Source organism: Cydia strobilella, chromosome Z (genome assembly GCF_947568885.1).
Source record: "Cydia strobilella chromosome Z, ilCydStro3.1, whole genome shotgun sequence".
NCBI classification, from domain to species: Eukaryota; Metazoa; Arthropoda; class Insecta; order Lepidoptera; family Tortricidae; genus Cydia; species Cydia strobilella.
The window spans coordinates 43,712,994-43,731,276 of NC_086068.1; the positions used below are offsets into that span (position 1 = coordinate 43,712,994).

Here is an 18,283-nt window from a genome sequence, read left to right on the forward strand (position 1 = left end):
GTTCAATGTGGGGTATCGTTGGATAGGTATTTCAAGGAGAATAAGGGTCTCCAAAAACCATGTTTTGATAAAGTGAATATTTTCGGAAACTTTTGACTCATCACTCCTCATCACCCTTCTAACTTTTGAACCATGGGTCCAAAAAATATGAAAAAAATTGTAAAACAAAAGCTTAATAAATACTTTCAATTAAAACTTTAGCGAACATGATCGATCTAGCCGTTATTGAGTTATTGCAAAAAGTCTTCTCTTGTTAGTAAAAAGACGTAGGTACAAAGCGCTGCGAAGGTACTCCATTGTAATGTACGAGTACCTACATGATAACCCTACACTGAGCATGGCCCGACATGCTTTTGGCCCATTTTTTAAACTATAAATTACTACGTCATGCATATTCTATGCAAGAAACAAATGAGCGTTCCATACTATTTCTTATGGGCAGTTTCATAGTTAAATAAAACCGGCCAAGAGCATGTCGGGCCATGGTCAATGTAGGGTTCCGTAGTTACCCTTCCGTCACAACAGCCAAAACGGGAGCTATTAATACTATTATTAGTATAGTATTGATAACCAAGGGATGAAATGGTGCCTTTCACCCGAGTTTTTTTTTAAATAACATTTATTGTAACCACGGCCTGTAAGTATCTGTGTTAACTAAAATATCATATTGGTGTGCCAGTCAAATCTTACAAAAAAATCTAAAAAAACAATGCAGAAATACAAAACTACATCACTAGTTCTGTATTTTTTTTAATGTTGTTTGGAGTCCTTTGAGGAATATTAAACTATGTTTTGCAAGCAAAAAAAAAGTTGTGCTCCCTGCGTAATTTGCGAAAAACTGTGAAAATTTCGGACTTATTTCAATTTTTGCAAACTTGCATTGCAATGTTGAAAGTACATTAAATTTGAAGAATTTAAGCCCATTTACAGCGCCGGATCTCAAATAGTTCTTGAGATATGAGGCTTTAAAAAAGGGTATTTATTTTTATCGAAATTTTTCATTTTAAGACAAATATCGGCACAACCGCTCATTCTATAAGATATATTGCAGAAACAACAACTTTATGTAGCTAATTTACTTACTTTTCATTTAAGTGCAAGAAGGGGTCAGTAAGTTCTACAATTCTCTTGTTATCATAAAAAAATGAAATTGCTATAATGGGGAAGGGAAGTAATGTTTGGAAATAATTGTCAAAATCCCTACAAAAGCAGTACCATCGTCGAGAGCGCAATCTACGATTAGCTTTTACTGGCCTGCTTAAGTACAAACTGCTTAAAATGCACTCCACTCTTAAGCACTTCGTTCATTCAGTACTAGGCCAAGCAATAAGAGGGTATAGAGGGAAATGCTAGGAACACAATTTTTAACTTCGTGGCTTTGTTTGGACTAGTTAGGAGATGAACATATCAAAAGTCCCCGGCCGTAACCCCGGTGCTGGGGAGAGAGGGGGGTTTGAAAGTTCCATTTTTCGGTTTTTCGATTATATCTCGGAAACTATGCGTCTGAGCGACTTGGCCACTTATACAAAATGAAAAGAGATTTAATTTGTTACAAGTTTTATTCAGTCAAGTTTTTCTATATCTTATATAGTATTTGAGATATCCGCTCTTGAAGGTTTATTTAGGGCTCTCATTTTTATCTTGATTATCTACATCAGTAAAGCTGCTAGGCCGGGTTTGGTAACGTTTTCGTATAAATCGGGGGTGCTAAATTCATTTATAGTATCAACATTGACACCTCTCCAAAATAAAAACATATAAACTTTAAACACAACTTTTTTTTAAACTCCTCTTCAGGCTTAAAACCGCTGAACCCATTTAGTTGAAATTTGGTAAATAGGTGTTTTAAGTCCCGAGACAGGATATAATATAGTTTTATCTCAAAAATCATTCTTTGAAGGTGTGAAATTTTGTGTGAGGGGAATTCAGCTTCTTTGCCGAAGTTGAATTCCTGAGGTTAATACTGTTAAAATTTAGGTTTGAAGTCATGTTTGGTATCATTATCAACTAAATCAAACATCTGGACACTTATAGCTTTGCTTTCTTGATGCACAAGAGTGATACTCAAAACTGTACGGAATGTGGGACGAGAGAAGATGCTACTCACATTATCATAGAACGTATCCGAAACGAAGCAGATAGGCAAGCTTTTGTAATTAAACATAAAATTAACATATTGAATGTGGGTACATGTAATGATATCTTAGCACACCCTTTGTCAAAAACAGCTAAAGATTTATATAAATTAGTTAATTTAGGAATTAAGCGAAGGTAAATTTGTGATTTTGATTTGTTACAATGGGGGTGCCATCATCAAATATGATAAAACCCCTTTATTAAATATATTTAAAAAAAACTAAATCAAACATTTAGACCATCCCAAATATTATTTAAATAGGTTCAGCGGTTATTGATTCCCCATACAAATTTCCACCCCACTTTTAACACCCTTAAAAGATGATTTTGGTTATAAAAACTATCCTATGTACTGTACCGGGACTTAAACCATCTCTACACCAAATTTCAACGAAATCGGTTCGGCGGTTTAAGCGTAAAGAGGAGTTTTATAAAAAATCATTTTTTTAAATTTTGTTTTTACTTAGGAATGGTGTCAATGTTGGTACCATAAATGAATTCAGCACCCCCGGTTTATACGAAAATGATCCCAAACCCGGCCTAGCAGCTTCACTGATTCAGCTTCCTTCAGCTTCAGCTAATCAAAATAAAAATGAGAGCCCTAAATAAACCTTCAAGAGCGGATATCTCAAAAACTATACAAGATATCGAAAAACTTGACTGAATAAAACTTGTAACAAATTAAGTCTCTTTTACACAACACAAACAAATTAAGTTTCACATTAGTCCAAGGACTGCAAACAACATACAAAAAATACAGAACTACATCACGCATTGTTTTTTTATTGTAAGATTTGACCGATGTAAAAAACGTCTACCAATTTTTGCGGCGGAGGGGAACGTCAGAGCTGGAGAGGCGGCGATGCTAAATGTGTAAACTTCAAGATAGGTATATTGATTTTTAAATTTCAAGATGTTAAGGATAAGATGTAAGGCAAAAAGGATCAAATGAAATGAAATAACAGTACCTATACTTGTTTAAAAACTATTTTTTTATTACACCTTATTCGTAAACAAAACGAAATCAGTTGTTAGGTAATCAAGGTAGGTATACTAATAACACAGTTAATTTTCAAAAGGCATATGTATAGGATAGGTACTTAAATGAGCATCTAAAATATTTGCCAAAACCTTTTTGTTTTGTTTATTCAACACACACTCACACATACATGGGATTTCAATTTAATAGATAGGTAGGTAATATAATTCTTACAATAGTATTTTTACATTGTTATTGAAAGTATTGTTAAACCGATAATATATTTTTCCCCTCACTAGCTCGGAAAGTTGACGTTTATCTTTCAATACAAGCGGGGAAAAACGCGTTTTATCCAATAGCGGGGAAGTAATTTGACCTTGGATGGAGCGTGTTTAAGTAGCTTGACAGATAACAAAACGTAAAACGCTCATGATAATGGTTCGTTCGATATTAATTATCATTAAATAAATGGTTTGAGAATCTAATAAAAACACAATAAAAAATACCAAATTTAGCTTTATTTAATGATTTTAATTCATAAACCTTAAAATTCCATAAGAAACGTTTGTTTTTTTATAATGATGTTAAATATAATTCTGAACGCACAAGTTGAGTCGATGCAATTTCAAAACGCATCGTTGACATTTCATACATCAGAAATGTCAACATTGTCAACAAATTTTTTACTTAAAACCTTTTCTCACCGACTCGCGTAAAAATACACAACTTCCAGAATTTTCTGTTATAATATCGTAAAGAAATGAGTGATTCCAGTGATGAAGATGATCTAACGCCTGCGGATGTTGCACTTTCCTCGCTATAGTGAGGTGAAAAGTTTTGTGTTACACACGGGCGCAAATGTATTTTACTTCTCGTGTGTTGAAACACTCGCGGGTAAAATACAACTTTGCACCCTAGTGTAACAAATAGCTATTTCACCACATTAGCTGGTAAAGGCTCTTTTGTTTGTTTACAAACTAAGGAGAAAGTTGCATTTTATCCACATGTAAAGCAAAGTAATCAAATGCAAATTTTGAGTCGTTTCCTTATGTTGGCTGGTAAAATTGACTTTTTAATTACATTCATTTTGAATTGATTTGCTTTGATTTTGTTTGATATAATAATTTACCATTTAATAGACGTACAGGCAGCTTCAGAAAAAAGTAACCCGCCCTGCATAGAAGTTTGTATGCAAAAGTGCTAAGCGAATAGTATTGCTGACTGTACATAATGTTACAGGAATACAATTAAAGTTGTTGTGGCAAAGAAACATAGTAGAGAAGTGAGAGGAGCACAAGCCGCACACACCGATAAGTACCGATACGGGTTGCTGAGCCCGTAGCTCATGAGGAAGTTCTGCCATTCTAGCCTCTCCCAGCGCCTCACTTGGACCGGAAACCTACGCAAGATCAAGGAGAATATCCCGCCGTGTCCCAGTTCGGTACAGTGGTTGATTATCATCTCATCGGGAGTTAGTTTTAGCAGACGGACCACTTCGGGGTGCCTTGGAGGGTCTTCAGGATACCACAAATCTGAAAAAAGTACAAACTGCATAAAAAATACCATCTGTGAATCGGTCCGATTCGCTCGTGTTGGCAATGTTGGCAGGAACAAGATTATTCAGGTGGGTTGAATTACGTAAACAGCTAGTGTCACATGAACTAAGTTTTGGATTATGAAGCATATTTATATAGGTATTCCTCATGTTATAAAAACGTTGTATTTTATGAAATAAAATTGACAAGTTAATACCATAAACTTTTTTACTGACCTACACCCCTAGCTCTCAACTCCCTTTCACCAGGCCTCCACTGTTCGATGGTCCACAGGCCCGGGTCCTCGGGCGAGTAGTCGTATGTCTGCTCCATGGTCTCGCCGTCCTCATCCCACAGCACGCGGATGCGCCGCTGCTGGAAGAGGTCCCGGCGCCGGCGCGACTGGTACAACGGGCCTGGTGGGGAGCCCCACGGGTTGTTGCGGAGAGACCACCAGTTGCTGGCGTTGTATCTTTGTCTCTCCTGTCAATTGTGGATAATAATTCTAGAAACTGTGATGTGCTTTCAGGTCTTCTTCTACGTTTTTAGTTGGCCCATTATTAGAAAACAATAATACTACATAATACTAGTAGTTACTAAGAAATAATCTAATTAGTATTATCAAAAAAATCAAAAAAAATAAACTCGAAAATAGTAGCGTTCTCCAATACTGTATTAGAAATTAAATTCGTTTGATATGTATAGGGAATGCTCCCGGGAATTCCCGGTACAAAAAGTACCGGGAAATCCCAGGAAATTTCAGCATTTCGGGATGTTAAATGTTTCTTAACAAAATTGAGGTCGCGAACATTTTGACTATGTATATTGCGGACGACGATGCTGATACAGCTCTTGAATAAGCATTACTATTACAACGTCCACTAATACATTAATCTCTATATATAATATGGTATAATTTCAAATAATTTCGTTGAAAAGAAAAATTATAATTTACTCACACTCCAATCGAGCCAATCGAATTGGTAATCGCCAGTAGCATCGCTGATATAAAGGGTGACGCAGCCCACTTCCAGGGGCTTGTTGGTCATGTCAGGGGTGTGCTGCGCGAAGGCGACGCCATGCCACACCCCGTAAGCGTTGACTATGTTCAACCGATGTGACCACCGCACGTTGTCACTACAGAATGATTCCGCTCTACCTAGCGCTAGTATGGTAAAGCAAAACAGTGAAACGAACATGATCTCGCGGGACGCTGCTCTGTAAGCGTGTGGGGCGAGACGAGTATCCCGGACGCCTGCAGGCAATTAGCGAACTAGTACCTACAGGTAGTGGTCCGCTACCTACTTCAGTGCATTACGCAATTTATGCAGCATCCGACTGATTAGTGCATGATCTATTTCCTAAGACCCTTATTAAATGCGAAATAGCTCTATCAGTTTAGTTCAGTTCAGTTCTTTATTTGCTTTCTTAAGATGCAAGTATCATGCAAAATTGTTTAAAATAAAAAATAAAATAAAAAAACATTCACGTAATGTTTACAATATAATACCTAAAATATCGTACTCCTATCATTATGATGCTCACATTACTAATCATAAAAGTTTCAGAAAAAAACGACCCAAACTTTCAGCTCCAGTGCTTATTTTTAACCGACTTCCAAATTTCAAAAGGAGGAGGTTATCACTTCGGTTGTATGTTTTTTAAATCGTTGAATTCGATTTCAAAAGGAGAAGGTTCTTAATTCGGTTGTATGTTTTTTCACCTCAGCAGCTCGAACAAGGGTACTTTGCTGCTAAAAACAGAGAGCAAAATCGCATTTTCCTATAGTCCGAGAGTACCGCGACGCGTAGGTACTAATTTTTTTAAATTAAATATAGAAGGTAATTATTGTTTTGTTCACGTATTTTTTGCAAAGCTCTAAATAGATTTTTTTAAAGTGCATTTTTCATTAAAAAGGTTTTCCACCCCAGCTTGAAACATATATGCCACAGTTACCCCGGATTATATTTTATCATAAATGATGATAACTTACTACGTTTATATATATATATATCAAAATTAATAAATTATGTATCATCGTTAGTATCATGGTTATTACGTTTTAATATAATAATTGTTGCCTAGCGTGCACTAGCAATGTAGTCATACTTACCTCATTTTGCTGGGGAAGTGTGACCCTGACTCTACTTTCATTAGTTAAATACATTAAATACTATCTATAAATCATCAAACTAACATAAAACACATTGTTTTCAGCTGAAGTTGAACATTACTATATTGTACCTTAGGGCACAGTTCGAAATCCAAATTTATGATCTTGATTTATGTGTTCAAAGTTAACTTTTACAAAAGTATGTCACACTTACCCATAATGACCTTACCTATTTTAAACTTATAAAAATACAGATTATCACGAAGAATTAATAAATTTATTATTAACTATACTATAGTTGACAAATAGCCGCCGTCCGCAATTCGGACCATAACTTAGTTTTTTTTTTCCAAAAAAAAGTTGACGATGGCATTGTCAATTAACGTTCGTTATATCCATATTATTTCTTTGTAGTAGGGTAAGTAGTGAGCAAATGTATGGAACAGTATGCACTTAAGTCTCAGGCGATGCCGCTTGGCACGATTGTTCCTTAGGTCAAACAAAGCTGATTTGGCCCGGTAGCCACGAGATCGTACCGTGCCTACCTCCCCAAAAAGAGGGGGAGACTCTCCAGGTCTAATTCGTCCAGGTCTTAGCAACTAGGGCAAGTTATATATCATTTTTGTAAAATTTAGGGACGAGGAATTCATTTTTTAAATAACTGTTATACCTTTTCATACACAAAAATTAATATTGTGCATAAATGAAAAAGTTATGTAATTTTTTGTGACTTTTTGGCTGTTACAATCATAGTGTGGCGATTTACGCTAAATAAAAAATTTGACAATATTGCCCATTTATTCTTCATTCTGGAAACATCATTTCCAAGGAGGCATTCATAATTTTTTTTTTATGAAATAAATAATTTATAGCGCGTGGCGGTGACGATAGTTTAAGATCAATTTACAAAGAAATCAAAATGATGAAAAAAAGTATTCGATTATTTGGGTGTTACAACCAAACCAAAAGTCGGACGTTAAAGCAATGTACTACAACATTTAAGATGATGTCTCAAGCCATACACTGATACCAAAATCATACCAAGAATGTGAAAATTATGCATCAAAATGTAGGTATTTGACAGAACAAATGCATTAGTTAAAAAAATCGAAATTGGTCATTTTCAGGATAATTCGCATAAGCTTCTAGTATGTTATTAGCAATATAAAAAGGATCATAAAACTGCTGAGAGACAATCTCTATAGTGCCTGAGTGACTAATAATGGCGTCATACATGTGACCACTGCCGAAATTTGCAAAATCTAAATTATAACTATACCATAAACGTGTGCCAAAATGTATATTTTGGGAGCTACAAACAAAGAAAAACCTTTATGAGAAAAGTTCGTGCATATATATTCTATAGCTTAACTAAAAACCTTATAACATGTTGCGTCTAATATAAAAGAAACCAGTTATTCAACTATACGTCACAGCTTAAATTTTTTTATTTCCGTCATAAACTGTGGAAGTTGTACAAAAAAAACTAAAGCACGCCAACAATTCTACCTTAATGCGCTCATATTATGAAAACAATAGTTCTAATTATCGGGTATTAAATGAAAGAACATTACATAAAATAAAACACATGAAAACGATATTTTGGAGTGGAATCGTAATTTATAAATAGAATTTGCTTGAACTCCTCCTTTGAAAGTCGGTTAAAATGTAAGTTTTGGCACCTGGGCTACAAAGACGAATGAATTGACGCCTCATTTATTAATCAAAATCAGTTCAGTAGTTCCATGTAAACCACATGTAAACAATACATCACACGTAGACAGCAAATTCTGCCGTAGTAAAATATTAAATTGAATTAGACCTTTATTATCATGGCCTGTCACTACAAATATAATATAATATATTTACAATGCATGTGCTCGAAAAGTGCGTTTCCTACGGAGCCATATCATGCGGAAAGTACCACTTTTCCGCACTAGAGCTTTTTGTTTTCAATTTTTTAATAATTAAACTTATTTGCCATGATATGTTTTTTTATTTACTCGCACAATGCATAGTAAAACATTGTATGATACACGTGCGTAAAGATACACTACACACTTCCCGCACACCGCACATACACACACCCACTTGTTGCATACACTTACACACACACACTTATACACTTTCTGCACTTGTTGCATAAATAGTTATTGTGTGGAAAGAGAAGAGTAGTGGAATATAAGGGAATCAATACATTCCATATGACTTCTCTTAGTAGGTACATCATTAACCGAATTCAATTTCAAAGAAGGAGGAGAATCTGTATTCGGTTGTGGCTATTTTTTTCTCTAACGTTGAAACCCTCAGGCCGTAGGAGCCTTGATAAGGAGTTAGCATACTGCCATATTGAGGCTTCGGGTGACCAGAGGGCTGACTGCCAGCCTTTTCAGCTCAGCCTTCAAACCTTTGCAACATTAAATAATTTGAAAATAATTTTAAATTTAGGTATTTCTATAGTTGTTTACTTATATTTGTTATGCATGCGGTGTTTACCTGTAAGTAATTGTGACACCACTCCTTACATGTATTAGCTTAGTACGTTTTTAATGTATCGATGTCAACAATTGTTGAAAACCTTAAATAAATAAAATAAACACTAAATTTTGTTGAAGTCATTCCGCTGAAGTAGATGGCCGGCAGCGCTGTCTCCCGGCAGTTTTGGAAACCCAATACTATGCCAAATAACATACTAAAAGTTGAAAGCGGCTTCCGGATCTGAACTATATTCCCATGAGGCAGTGCACTAATTATGTGTTGCTTTTCTTTTCTTTTTTTTGGTACAAATAAACGCTTCGTATTCATTTAATATTCTAAAAACAGTGGCATGGACGTGGAAATGGACCTGGACCTGGACCTGGACATGGTCATAGACTTGGACCTGGACATGGACATAGACCTGGACCTGGTCCGAGACTTATCTAGAAACCAAGCATTTGCATTTAGATAGTGCTATTTGGTGAAATAGAACTGCCTAAGAAGACTAGAATGGAACTCCTCTACGATAAAAGTTTTATCTAAGTCTTCAGGCTAATTTCAATTAACATGAAATACACTATGGTTGTAAATAATTTAAATAGCGTTTCAAACTGTAATGAGAAGTCGTTTATTTTTTCAATTAAAGACTATTCATTGTAGGTAGGTGGAATTTACTAGTTTCTGATTTACCTACCAGATTATTAGGTAGAGTCTGTGCGTAAAGAGAAGAGTCGTGGAATGTATGGGGCCCAATACATTCCACGACTCTTCTCTTTCCGCACAGACTAGTATAGTATAAATAGGTAAATTAAAGAGTAATGTAGATTGTCTTATTCATTAACCGACTACCAAAGGAAGGTTATTTTTTCGAGCGTATGTATGTTTAGGTATATGTATGTACGACGTACCTACGTAAGTAAATTTTTTTGCACACTACAGCCTACACCGTTTGACCGATTACAATGTATGAAGTGTCGTTAGATTCGTCACAGTTATAAGAGTGATGTACGCCTAAGCTAAAACTGCTTGCAAAGCCTAAACGCACTTTTTTTTTCGACTTTGACTTGTGTTCAGCTATCTTTGCAGTTAGCTTATCCTACATTTTTTTTACAATATTTGAAGTATATAGGCATGTATAATCGCTACTTAAACAGGGCCTAATACCGTAATAAAAAAAATCTCAACTACATTAGTATTTTCATATCATTTTATTGACCTTAGACATAAATACAACTGATATATTGTGTCATATTTACCTACTGCATAATATTTATTTAAGTAGTACTTGTAACAGTAGGTTATAGCTATTGTGTCAGCTTAACGATATGTACATACCCACATACAACTATGCTTACTTAAAACCGTAAGGCTTTTCTAACAATAAAAGGCTAAGAACTACTACTATGATGTAGTTTGGAAGTGAAGTTTAAGTACATACCTATTCTATTATACAACCGACCAACCAAACCGTAGTCGACTATGATATGCTTCCTATCAACTGCCTGATTTAAGCAGTAAACCTATACTCATTGTAATTGTCTTAAACCGATAAGCAACTTATGCCAGTCGAGCCTCTTCCAGCGCCTGACTTTGGCTGGAACCCTCCGCAGGATCAAAGAGAATATCCCTCCGTCCCCCAGTTCGGTACTCGGTACAGTGGTTGATTATCATCTCACAGGACTTGTCTTACTTTTTTGCATTATAAATAAACAATACTAAGCTACGATGAGGAGTTATTTGCGATACAAGTGCGGAAAGTAGGAGGAAGGGAGTGTTTTAAATCGACACGAGTTGCGAATTACCCATTCGCACGTGTATCGTACAACGTTTTACAGTACATATTATGGCCCTTTAAAGTTACGACATATGCACGGAAAGTGCTTATTCCCGCACTAGTGCGGGAAAGTAGCACCATATGTGCTGTAAATACCTATCTGATACAGAACAATGTAGACGTTGAATCCGATTGTGGTGCCTCGAGACCGACGAAGCCGTGGACTAGGCGCATAATGACTTTCCGGAGGTCGGCTGGAGTCTCTGTACCTAGCAAACTCATCGTACGTCTCTATACGACTCCTCGGTCTTTCTTCCTGTTGAGCCTCTGGTTCGGGAGGCTCCGGTTGTTCTTGTTTTGGCTCAGGTTCTTGTTCTCGCTCAGGTTCTTGTACTCGTTCTGGTTCTTCGGGAGTCGACTCTGCAGACGTATTCTTTCTATCGTCATTGTCGTCCTTTGATAAGCGTATAATGTCCGGATAAATATTACTTAATGGATGAACTGGCAATATTGCATGATTGCCCCTCCGGCGTATAACTGGACTGAGATCACTTAATAGCTCAGTCACAGAATTTGTCTGACAATAATTATTTACACCGGCTATGTTATATTCAGTGAAGGAAATAAGACGGGTTAGATATATGGAGTTTCGAAAAATTAGGAAATAGTAGATTGTTAACCAAGGGACGAAAGGCACTCATTTCTGCCGAGGTATTTAGGCGCTCGAATGCAGTGAGAGCGCCAATAGTCCGAGGCAGAAATGATGCCTTTCACCCGAGTTAAACACTCTACTTTTCATTTCGAATACGAGGAAAGTAAAATGCATGTATTTTTTTTAAAACATGACTAAGTATACATTTTTATAGTATTTCTTGAGGGTACTTTCAATTAACAATTCAGACAAAAGTATCGTTATTTATGGAATGGAGAGTCAAATATCAAAATGAAAAATTTATTACAAATCCATTTAAACTCAAATTTCAATTGCGTATCATAAAAAAATTAAAAAAGTCGTACTTCGAACGTAAAATGCTCTAGTGCAGACACGTATCATTTTCTGCGCACCTTTTAGAACAACAATGACCCTCTTTCAGAGCATGAGAAATGAAAAGAAATATATTTATCGTAATGACGGTCATGTTGTCATTTTTGACATTGTAGAGCAATCCCTTCTTCAGATAACACCTAGTAACACGGATCTAGTGTACCTATATGAACCTACCTACAATGCTAAATGTCTTCGTAGAATAATGCTTCTTCAAATATACACTCAACAAAAAAGAAAAGTTAAATAATTAAAATTTATTATGATGTACATATTATATATTTAAAATACAACAAATTACAAATGGCGGACTTAATGCCGGAGATGATCGAGATGCGTGTGTCTCAAGTTGGTCTCAAGTGTGTCTACACAATTTATAATAAACATAGAGGCCAAACACATCAAACACTTGTTGAATTTTGTGAAATATGTGTAGTTTAAATAAATAAATCATAGCTATTAAAAATTAAAAAACGTTACTTTTTTCTTGACCGTATTCAAGAAGTAGTCATTTTGCGACAGAGCTATAAAAGTTGGTAGGCTGGGCCTCCTTTGCCATTGGCTTTCTGGTGTAAAAGCATTTTTCTACGAAGACATTTTACTTTGTAGGTTTATTGCCACATAGACAATTTGTGTTGTAGTTTTTCGGCAGTATCAACCATTTTGCTAGGTAGTCATTCACTTCTGGATCCCATCATTCTAAATATATATGTTATCTACCTACCTACGTATATACTAGGGTGATTCATGAGACGCGAGCAGGACTAACCCTACACTACACACTCAGTAAATCGTAAGTGAAACAACCATACCTTTTCCCTATTTTCAACTTTTTGGTGAGGACAAATTTAATTTTCTACAAGGTCTACAATCAGTCAATCACTCACTCCTATGATTAATAAAGTTAAAACCTCTATCCGTTATGAAGAAAAAAAAGTATCACACTTGATTGAGATACGATATTTCAAAAGTAACCAAACACATTCAATGAGGGCTACCGTTTTTGTGCTCACCAGTTAGCGCCACTGTAGATGTAGGTACAGAAAAACAGATCTAAAAATCTTCTATGCTTATTAGCACAATCGGATTAAGTCTAACCTCGAAATCCTTTCAAAGATATGAATTTTTGGTATGTATGTTAATTAAAGGTCTCTTTTCCATGTCCACACTATTTGACATTTGCGGACCTCGAGGAAACGCAGCCATCTTGGAAAATGTGTACCATCCTGGAGAAATTTGCGTTTTACTCTAAATATACGTTCTCCATGAAAATATGGTGTAAGGCAACATAAAGCTTATTAAATTCTACACAATCCGATTGTGCTATATTTTTATAAAAACAATACGTTCTAATATACACAAAGGTATTTTAACGTCTAAATGTGCCATTTTTTCAACCTGTTTAATTTTGCATATATTTTAGTTGGCACTTTTTTTAAACCACTAACATTTATTGAGCTATATCTATTGTTTACCATGATTAATCAAAGATGGACAAAGATTGACCATAATTATGAATAAGGTGTGAAAATTCCCGTTAAAATAGCTTGAAACCCCCAAAACTTCTATCCAACGAGGCGCCCATAGCGGCGAAATTAAACGCGGTAGCTTTCATTTGATACTTGTCACCAAAGAGTAAAGTTTAATTTCGCCGCTATGGGCGCTAGTGTAGATGGTCTTTTAAAATGTCAAATACATAGAATTTTTGGGGGTTTCAAGCTTTTTTATCGGGAATTTTCACTCATTATTCATAATTATGGTAAATCTTTGTCCGTCTTTGATTAATCATGATAAACAATAGATATACTTAGCTCAATAAATATTAGTGGTTTAAAAAAAGTGACAACTAAAATATATGCAAAATTAAACAGGTTGAAAAAATGGCACATTTAGACGTTAAAATTTGTGTATACCTTTGTGTATATTAGAACGTATTGATTTTATAAAAATAACCATAGAAGAATTTTGAGATCTGTATTTCTGGACCTACATCTACAGTGGCTCCAACTGGTGAACACAAAAACGATAGCCCTCATTGTAGGGTGACAATATGTATGCCATAAATAAAATATATTTTTTTATTTCAATTAATGTTAATCTCACTAAGTAAAGCTTGTCCCTGAAAAAAATATTTGTATTCGCAAAGGTTGCACATCACACTTCTGACCAAAAGGCTTAAGGAGACTGTTATATGTAAAAACCCACCTGTTTTCTAATTCTTTATAAAAATAAATCTCTTTCGAATAGGTACATTTTCGAAGATATCTCCATCACTGGAAAGACTACATGAAAAAATGTTGCTCAAACACAAAATCGAGGCATTTCCACGAAAAACTAGCAGTGAAGTTAATCTAGCCAATAAAACCTGTTCAAAGGGTATTAAACCAATTCTAAGAAACTAATGGTAGACGATGGCGGCCTGGAACTGGTCATAAGCCCGGGTTTTCTTAAAATAATATAGAAAAGAACATTATAGCTGTTTTGCAAAAAACGCCTAGGTACCCTGTCTGTACTATATTTAGCCAAAAGTGCAAAACGTCCAAATCGACAGTGGCAAGTCAAAAAAAATAACTCCATAAAGACCTACAAACAAACTAGGGTAGGTACTTAACAAAAATGCAAAATAGTAAACTGAAGTGGAAACCACAAGAAAACTTTATTCAAAAATTACAACAAAAAAATCCTGTGTTGTAATGGATGATGAAACATACCGCAAATTCGACTTCAAATCGCTATCCAGTCAGCATTTTTGTTCCGGAACTGATAGAAAAACCGCTAATGACGAGTATAAGATAATTAAATTAAATAAATTTCCGAAGAAGGTTCTCGTATGGTGATCTGTTTATGTGGCAAATGTAGCACAGAAAAAATTCTGTTAACGGATCTGTAACTGGCGACATATACTAAACCGAGTGTTTGAAAAACCGTTGTTACAATTCATTACCACAACAAGCCCTTTCTGTCATGACCTGGTTAGGCCATTTACGGCATTTACCATTATCCAAGAAAGCGATAAAGTGGTACTAAGTAAACAATACCGCATTTGTGGATTATTCCTTATTTCTCCCAACTGCTCTGAATTACGATCCATTGAAGAATAATGGGCTCTTATGAAGTAGAAGCTCTTAAAACATAAAACTAACGCCATATGAGTTGAAAACTTCAAGCCAAAATGGAAAGGATTAAGCTTAAAAATTTATAACAGTCAATGTATATCCGAATTTGATGCGGTTTTGAGAAAAGTGTTTGTTACATTCTGGAGAAGGTTTAAGTATACATGGATGGTTTGAAAAACCAATTGGACCCGGTAGGTGGCGCTGCTATCGATATACCTATCGTCTTTGATTTGCTGAAACCTATTTAGATGAAATTTTGTGATAAGATGAAATAGTGGTAGTGGGAGTGGGAGTGCGAGTGGGCGTGGGAGTCGGAGTCAGTCAGAGTCCTGGACCCTGGAACTGGGAATGGGAGTGAGACTGGGAGTGTCTAGGTAAACTAAATCTTAGTTACAATAGGACGAAACATAATACCTATACCTAACTACATTTACAAATCGTTTAGCACCGAAACGTCAAAGTTTCGTCGCGAATAATTATCGAGGTTGGCCATCGCCTACACTAGAGTACCTACTAGCCCAAAACTAAATGGGGAACCTAACTGTAAACAAACTAATATTTTAGCCCAAAATCTAAAAATCTAAAATAAATCGCTAATAACTAAAATAAAATAAATAAATAATAAAAGATGATAAAGAATTAAAACAAAAAAACTACTATCACTAAAAAGTAAAAAATAAAATTTAATAAATAAAATAATAATTAAAAATAGATGAAAAATAAAATAAAAAATTAAAAGAAAAAACCAAATAAAAACCAAACAATAAGTAAAAACTGTAATCATTTCATTTCATTTCTTTTAAAAAAAAGGGAACCGCCTTCAAAAATCCAACCCTTGAAAAGCACAAAATAATTTTTATATACCCCACCCCCTATCCTTGTCAAGTTCAAGTTCAAGTTCTTTATTTGCATTCATGTTGTACGTACATATGGGTATCAAATAACAAATGAGAGGTTTCAAACATGAGCCCTGCAAGGGCATAGCAATATTACTTAACCTAACTTATACAAATAAAAATGTTAAATTGTAATCTTATTACATCTTAAAACTTATCATTTAAATATCAGTCGACAGTGTAATAGCTCTTGTTAATAAGGGTTTCTTTTAATTTTCTTACAAATAGATGTTTTGTCTTTTCTTCCTTTATATTGTATGGTAGTTTATTATATATCTTTATGGACATTGATAATGGGCCAGACGAATGGAGTTTTAATCGGGAGGTTGGTGGCATTAACTTTGATTTGTTTCTTGGTGTATAGGTTAGCTGTACATTTTCACGTTTGATATCTAATTCTGAATGTTTGCGGACAAATTTGCATACTTCTAAAATATATAGGCTCGTAACCGTATTGCTGTACGGAAGTGAGACGTGGAAGGTCACTAACAACATCTCGCGTCAGCTCCAAGTCTTCATCAACCGCTGTCTTCGCCGTATCCTCGGTGTATACTGGCCCGAGAGAATATCCAACGTAGATCTGTGGGAACGTTGCGGTGAGACTCCGATCGACCAGCACATCAAACGCCGCAAGTGGAACTGGATCGGCCACACGCTCCGAAGGGACCCGGATCACATCCCAAGGCAAGCCCTAGACTGGAATCCCCAAGGAAAGCGGAAACGTGGTCGCCCTAAGCAATCCTGGCGGCGGACGATCATCGCAGAGGCGGCGACCATTGGCAAGACGTGGAGCGAAATGAAGCGCGATGCTCAAGACCGAACGGGATGGCGGAGCACTGTGGATGCCCTCTGCCCCATCTAGGGGACATAGGACCATAAGTCAAGTAAGTCAAAATATATAGGCTAGGTACGGTAAGAATTTTGCGTTCTTTAAAATGAGGTTTACAACTCAGTTTGTTTAATGTTTACGAGTATGCGGATAAGTTTTTTTTTGTAAAGTGAAAAGGGAGGGAGCGTCCTATCCCGTCGTAAAGCAAATTTCTGCCGAAAAGTAATTAATACCTAATAATAAGCAAATTAATAACCATCCGGGTAACGGCTTAGTTTTTGAAGGCGGTGCCAAACCAACAAAAACTTTCTTTGCTGCCAAATTCTTTCTGTTGGATTGGCACCGCCTTCGAAAACTAAGTCATTACCCGGATAGTTATTAATTTGCTTATTATTAGGTATTTTACTTTTTGGCAGAAATTTGCTTTACGACGGGATAGGGACTGGACAACGATAGGGGGTGGGGTATATAAAAAATATTTTGTGCTTTTCAGTGGGTGGGTTTTTTTGAAGGCGGTTCCCTTTAAAAAAAAAAAAGAAATTAAATTAAATTATTACAGTTTTTATTAACTGTTGTGTAAGATTTTGTAAAAATTAACATGCGTCAATTTTTTCTGGGACAAGCTTATAATTGGTACGAAACAGTGCAATTATAAAATTTACTGAATGCTCAGTTTTGATCCTGCTCAAGTCTCCTGAATCAGCCTTTAGATACGGGCAAAGAAGCTAACTCTGCGTGGTATTTGCAATGACAACGTTTCATCAAGTTTCATACATCATTAATGTATGGCGTGTATAATGACAGTACCTTACTTTGTTCTATTAAAGTCGGTGCAAAGTAAGCTTAGACGGACGGACTCTATGGAAACAAATTAACTATTTTCGGCCGTTCCATAATGCAGGTTACTAGCAAACTAGCATAGGAAACTAGCATTTTCTAAATATTTCACACTTAGGTCAATAATAAAACTGAGGAACTAAATGCTAAATAGGGAATAATACACTTTTATTTTAAACGATTATAAATATAATCGGAAAATACATGAAAAATTCATATAACCAAATTATAAAAATATTTGTCTGTAGCATTATGCACCGCATTTGAGTATTTACAAAAAATACTGAAACAGTTTTGTAGGGACAAAACTGTTCGAAGCAACATATAAATAAAAAGGTAATCTGTTTCAAGTTAGCAATATAACTAATACATGTAAGTAAGTGTGGAGCAAATCCAATACATTATAAATAGTTTTAATTATTTAACGAATTGGACGTGTAATGCGTCATTAATATTTTTCACTTAATGTATGGCTATATGATAACGGGTAGTATAATATTAGATCGGAAGTTATTTACCAGAGCTTAAAAACAGTTGCTGGTTAC

The 18,283-nt window shown here is 35.5% G+C and overlaps 2 protein-coding genes across 2 annotated transcripts in view; both read right to left on the minus strand.

Moving 5' to 3' along the window:
• The window catches only part of LOC134754951 (uncharacterized), a 533,971-nt gene that overhangs the window by 340,522 nt on the left and 175,166 nt on the right, over positions 1-18,283 (minus strand). The gene's annotated exons all lie outside the window — the stretch shown is intronic.
• LOC134753832 (uncharacterized) lies at positions 4,161-5,885 on the minus strand. The gene is made up of 3 exons (XM_063689773.1): positions 5,610-5,885; positions 4,887-5,133; positions 4,161-4,647 (listed from the first exon to the last, which is right to left on the minus strand). The coding sequence occupies exons 1-3, from the start codon at positions 5,847-5,849 to the stop codon at positions 4,349-4,351; spliced, it is 786 nt and encodes a 261-aa protein (XP_063545843.1). The 5' UTR covers positions 5,850-5,885; the 3' UTR covers positions 4,161-4,348.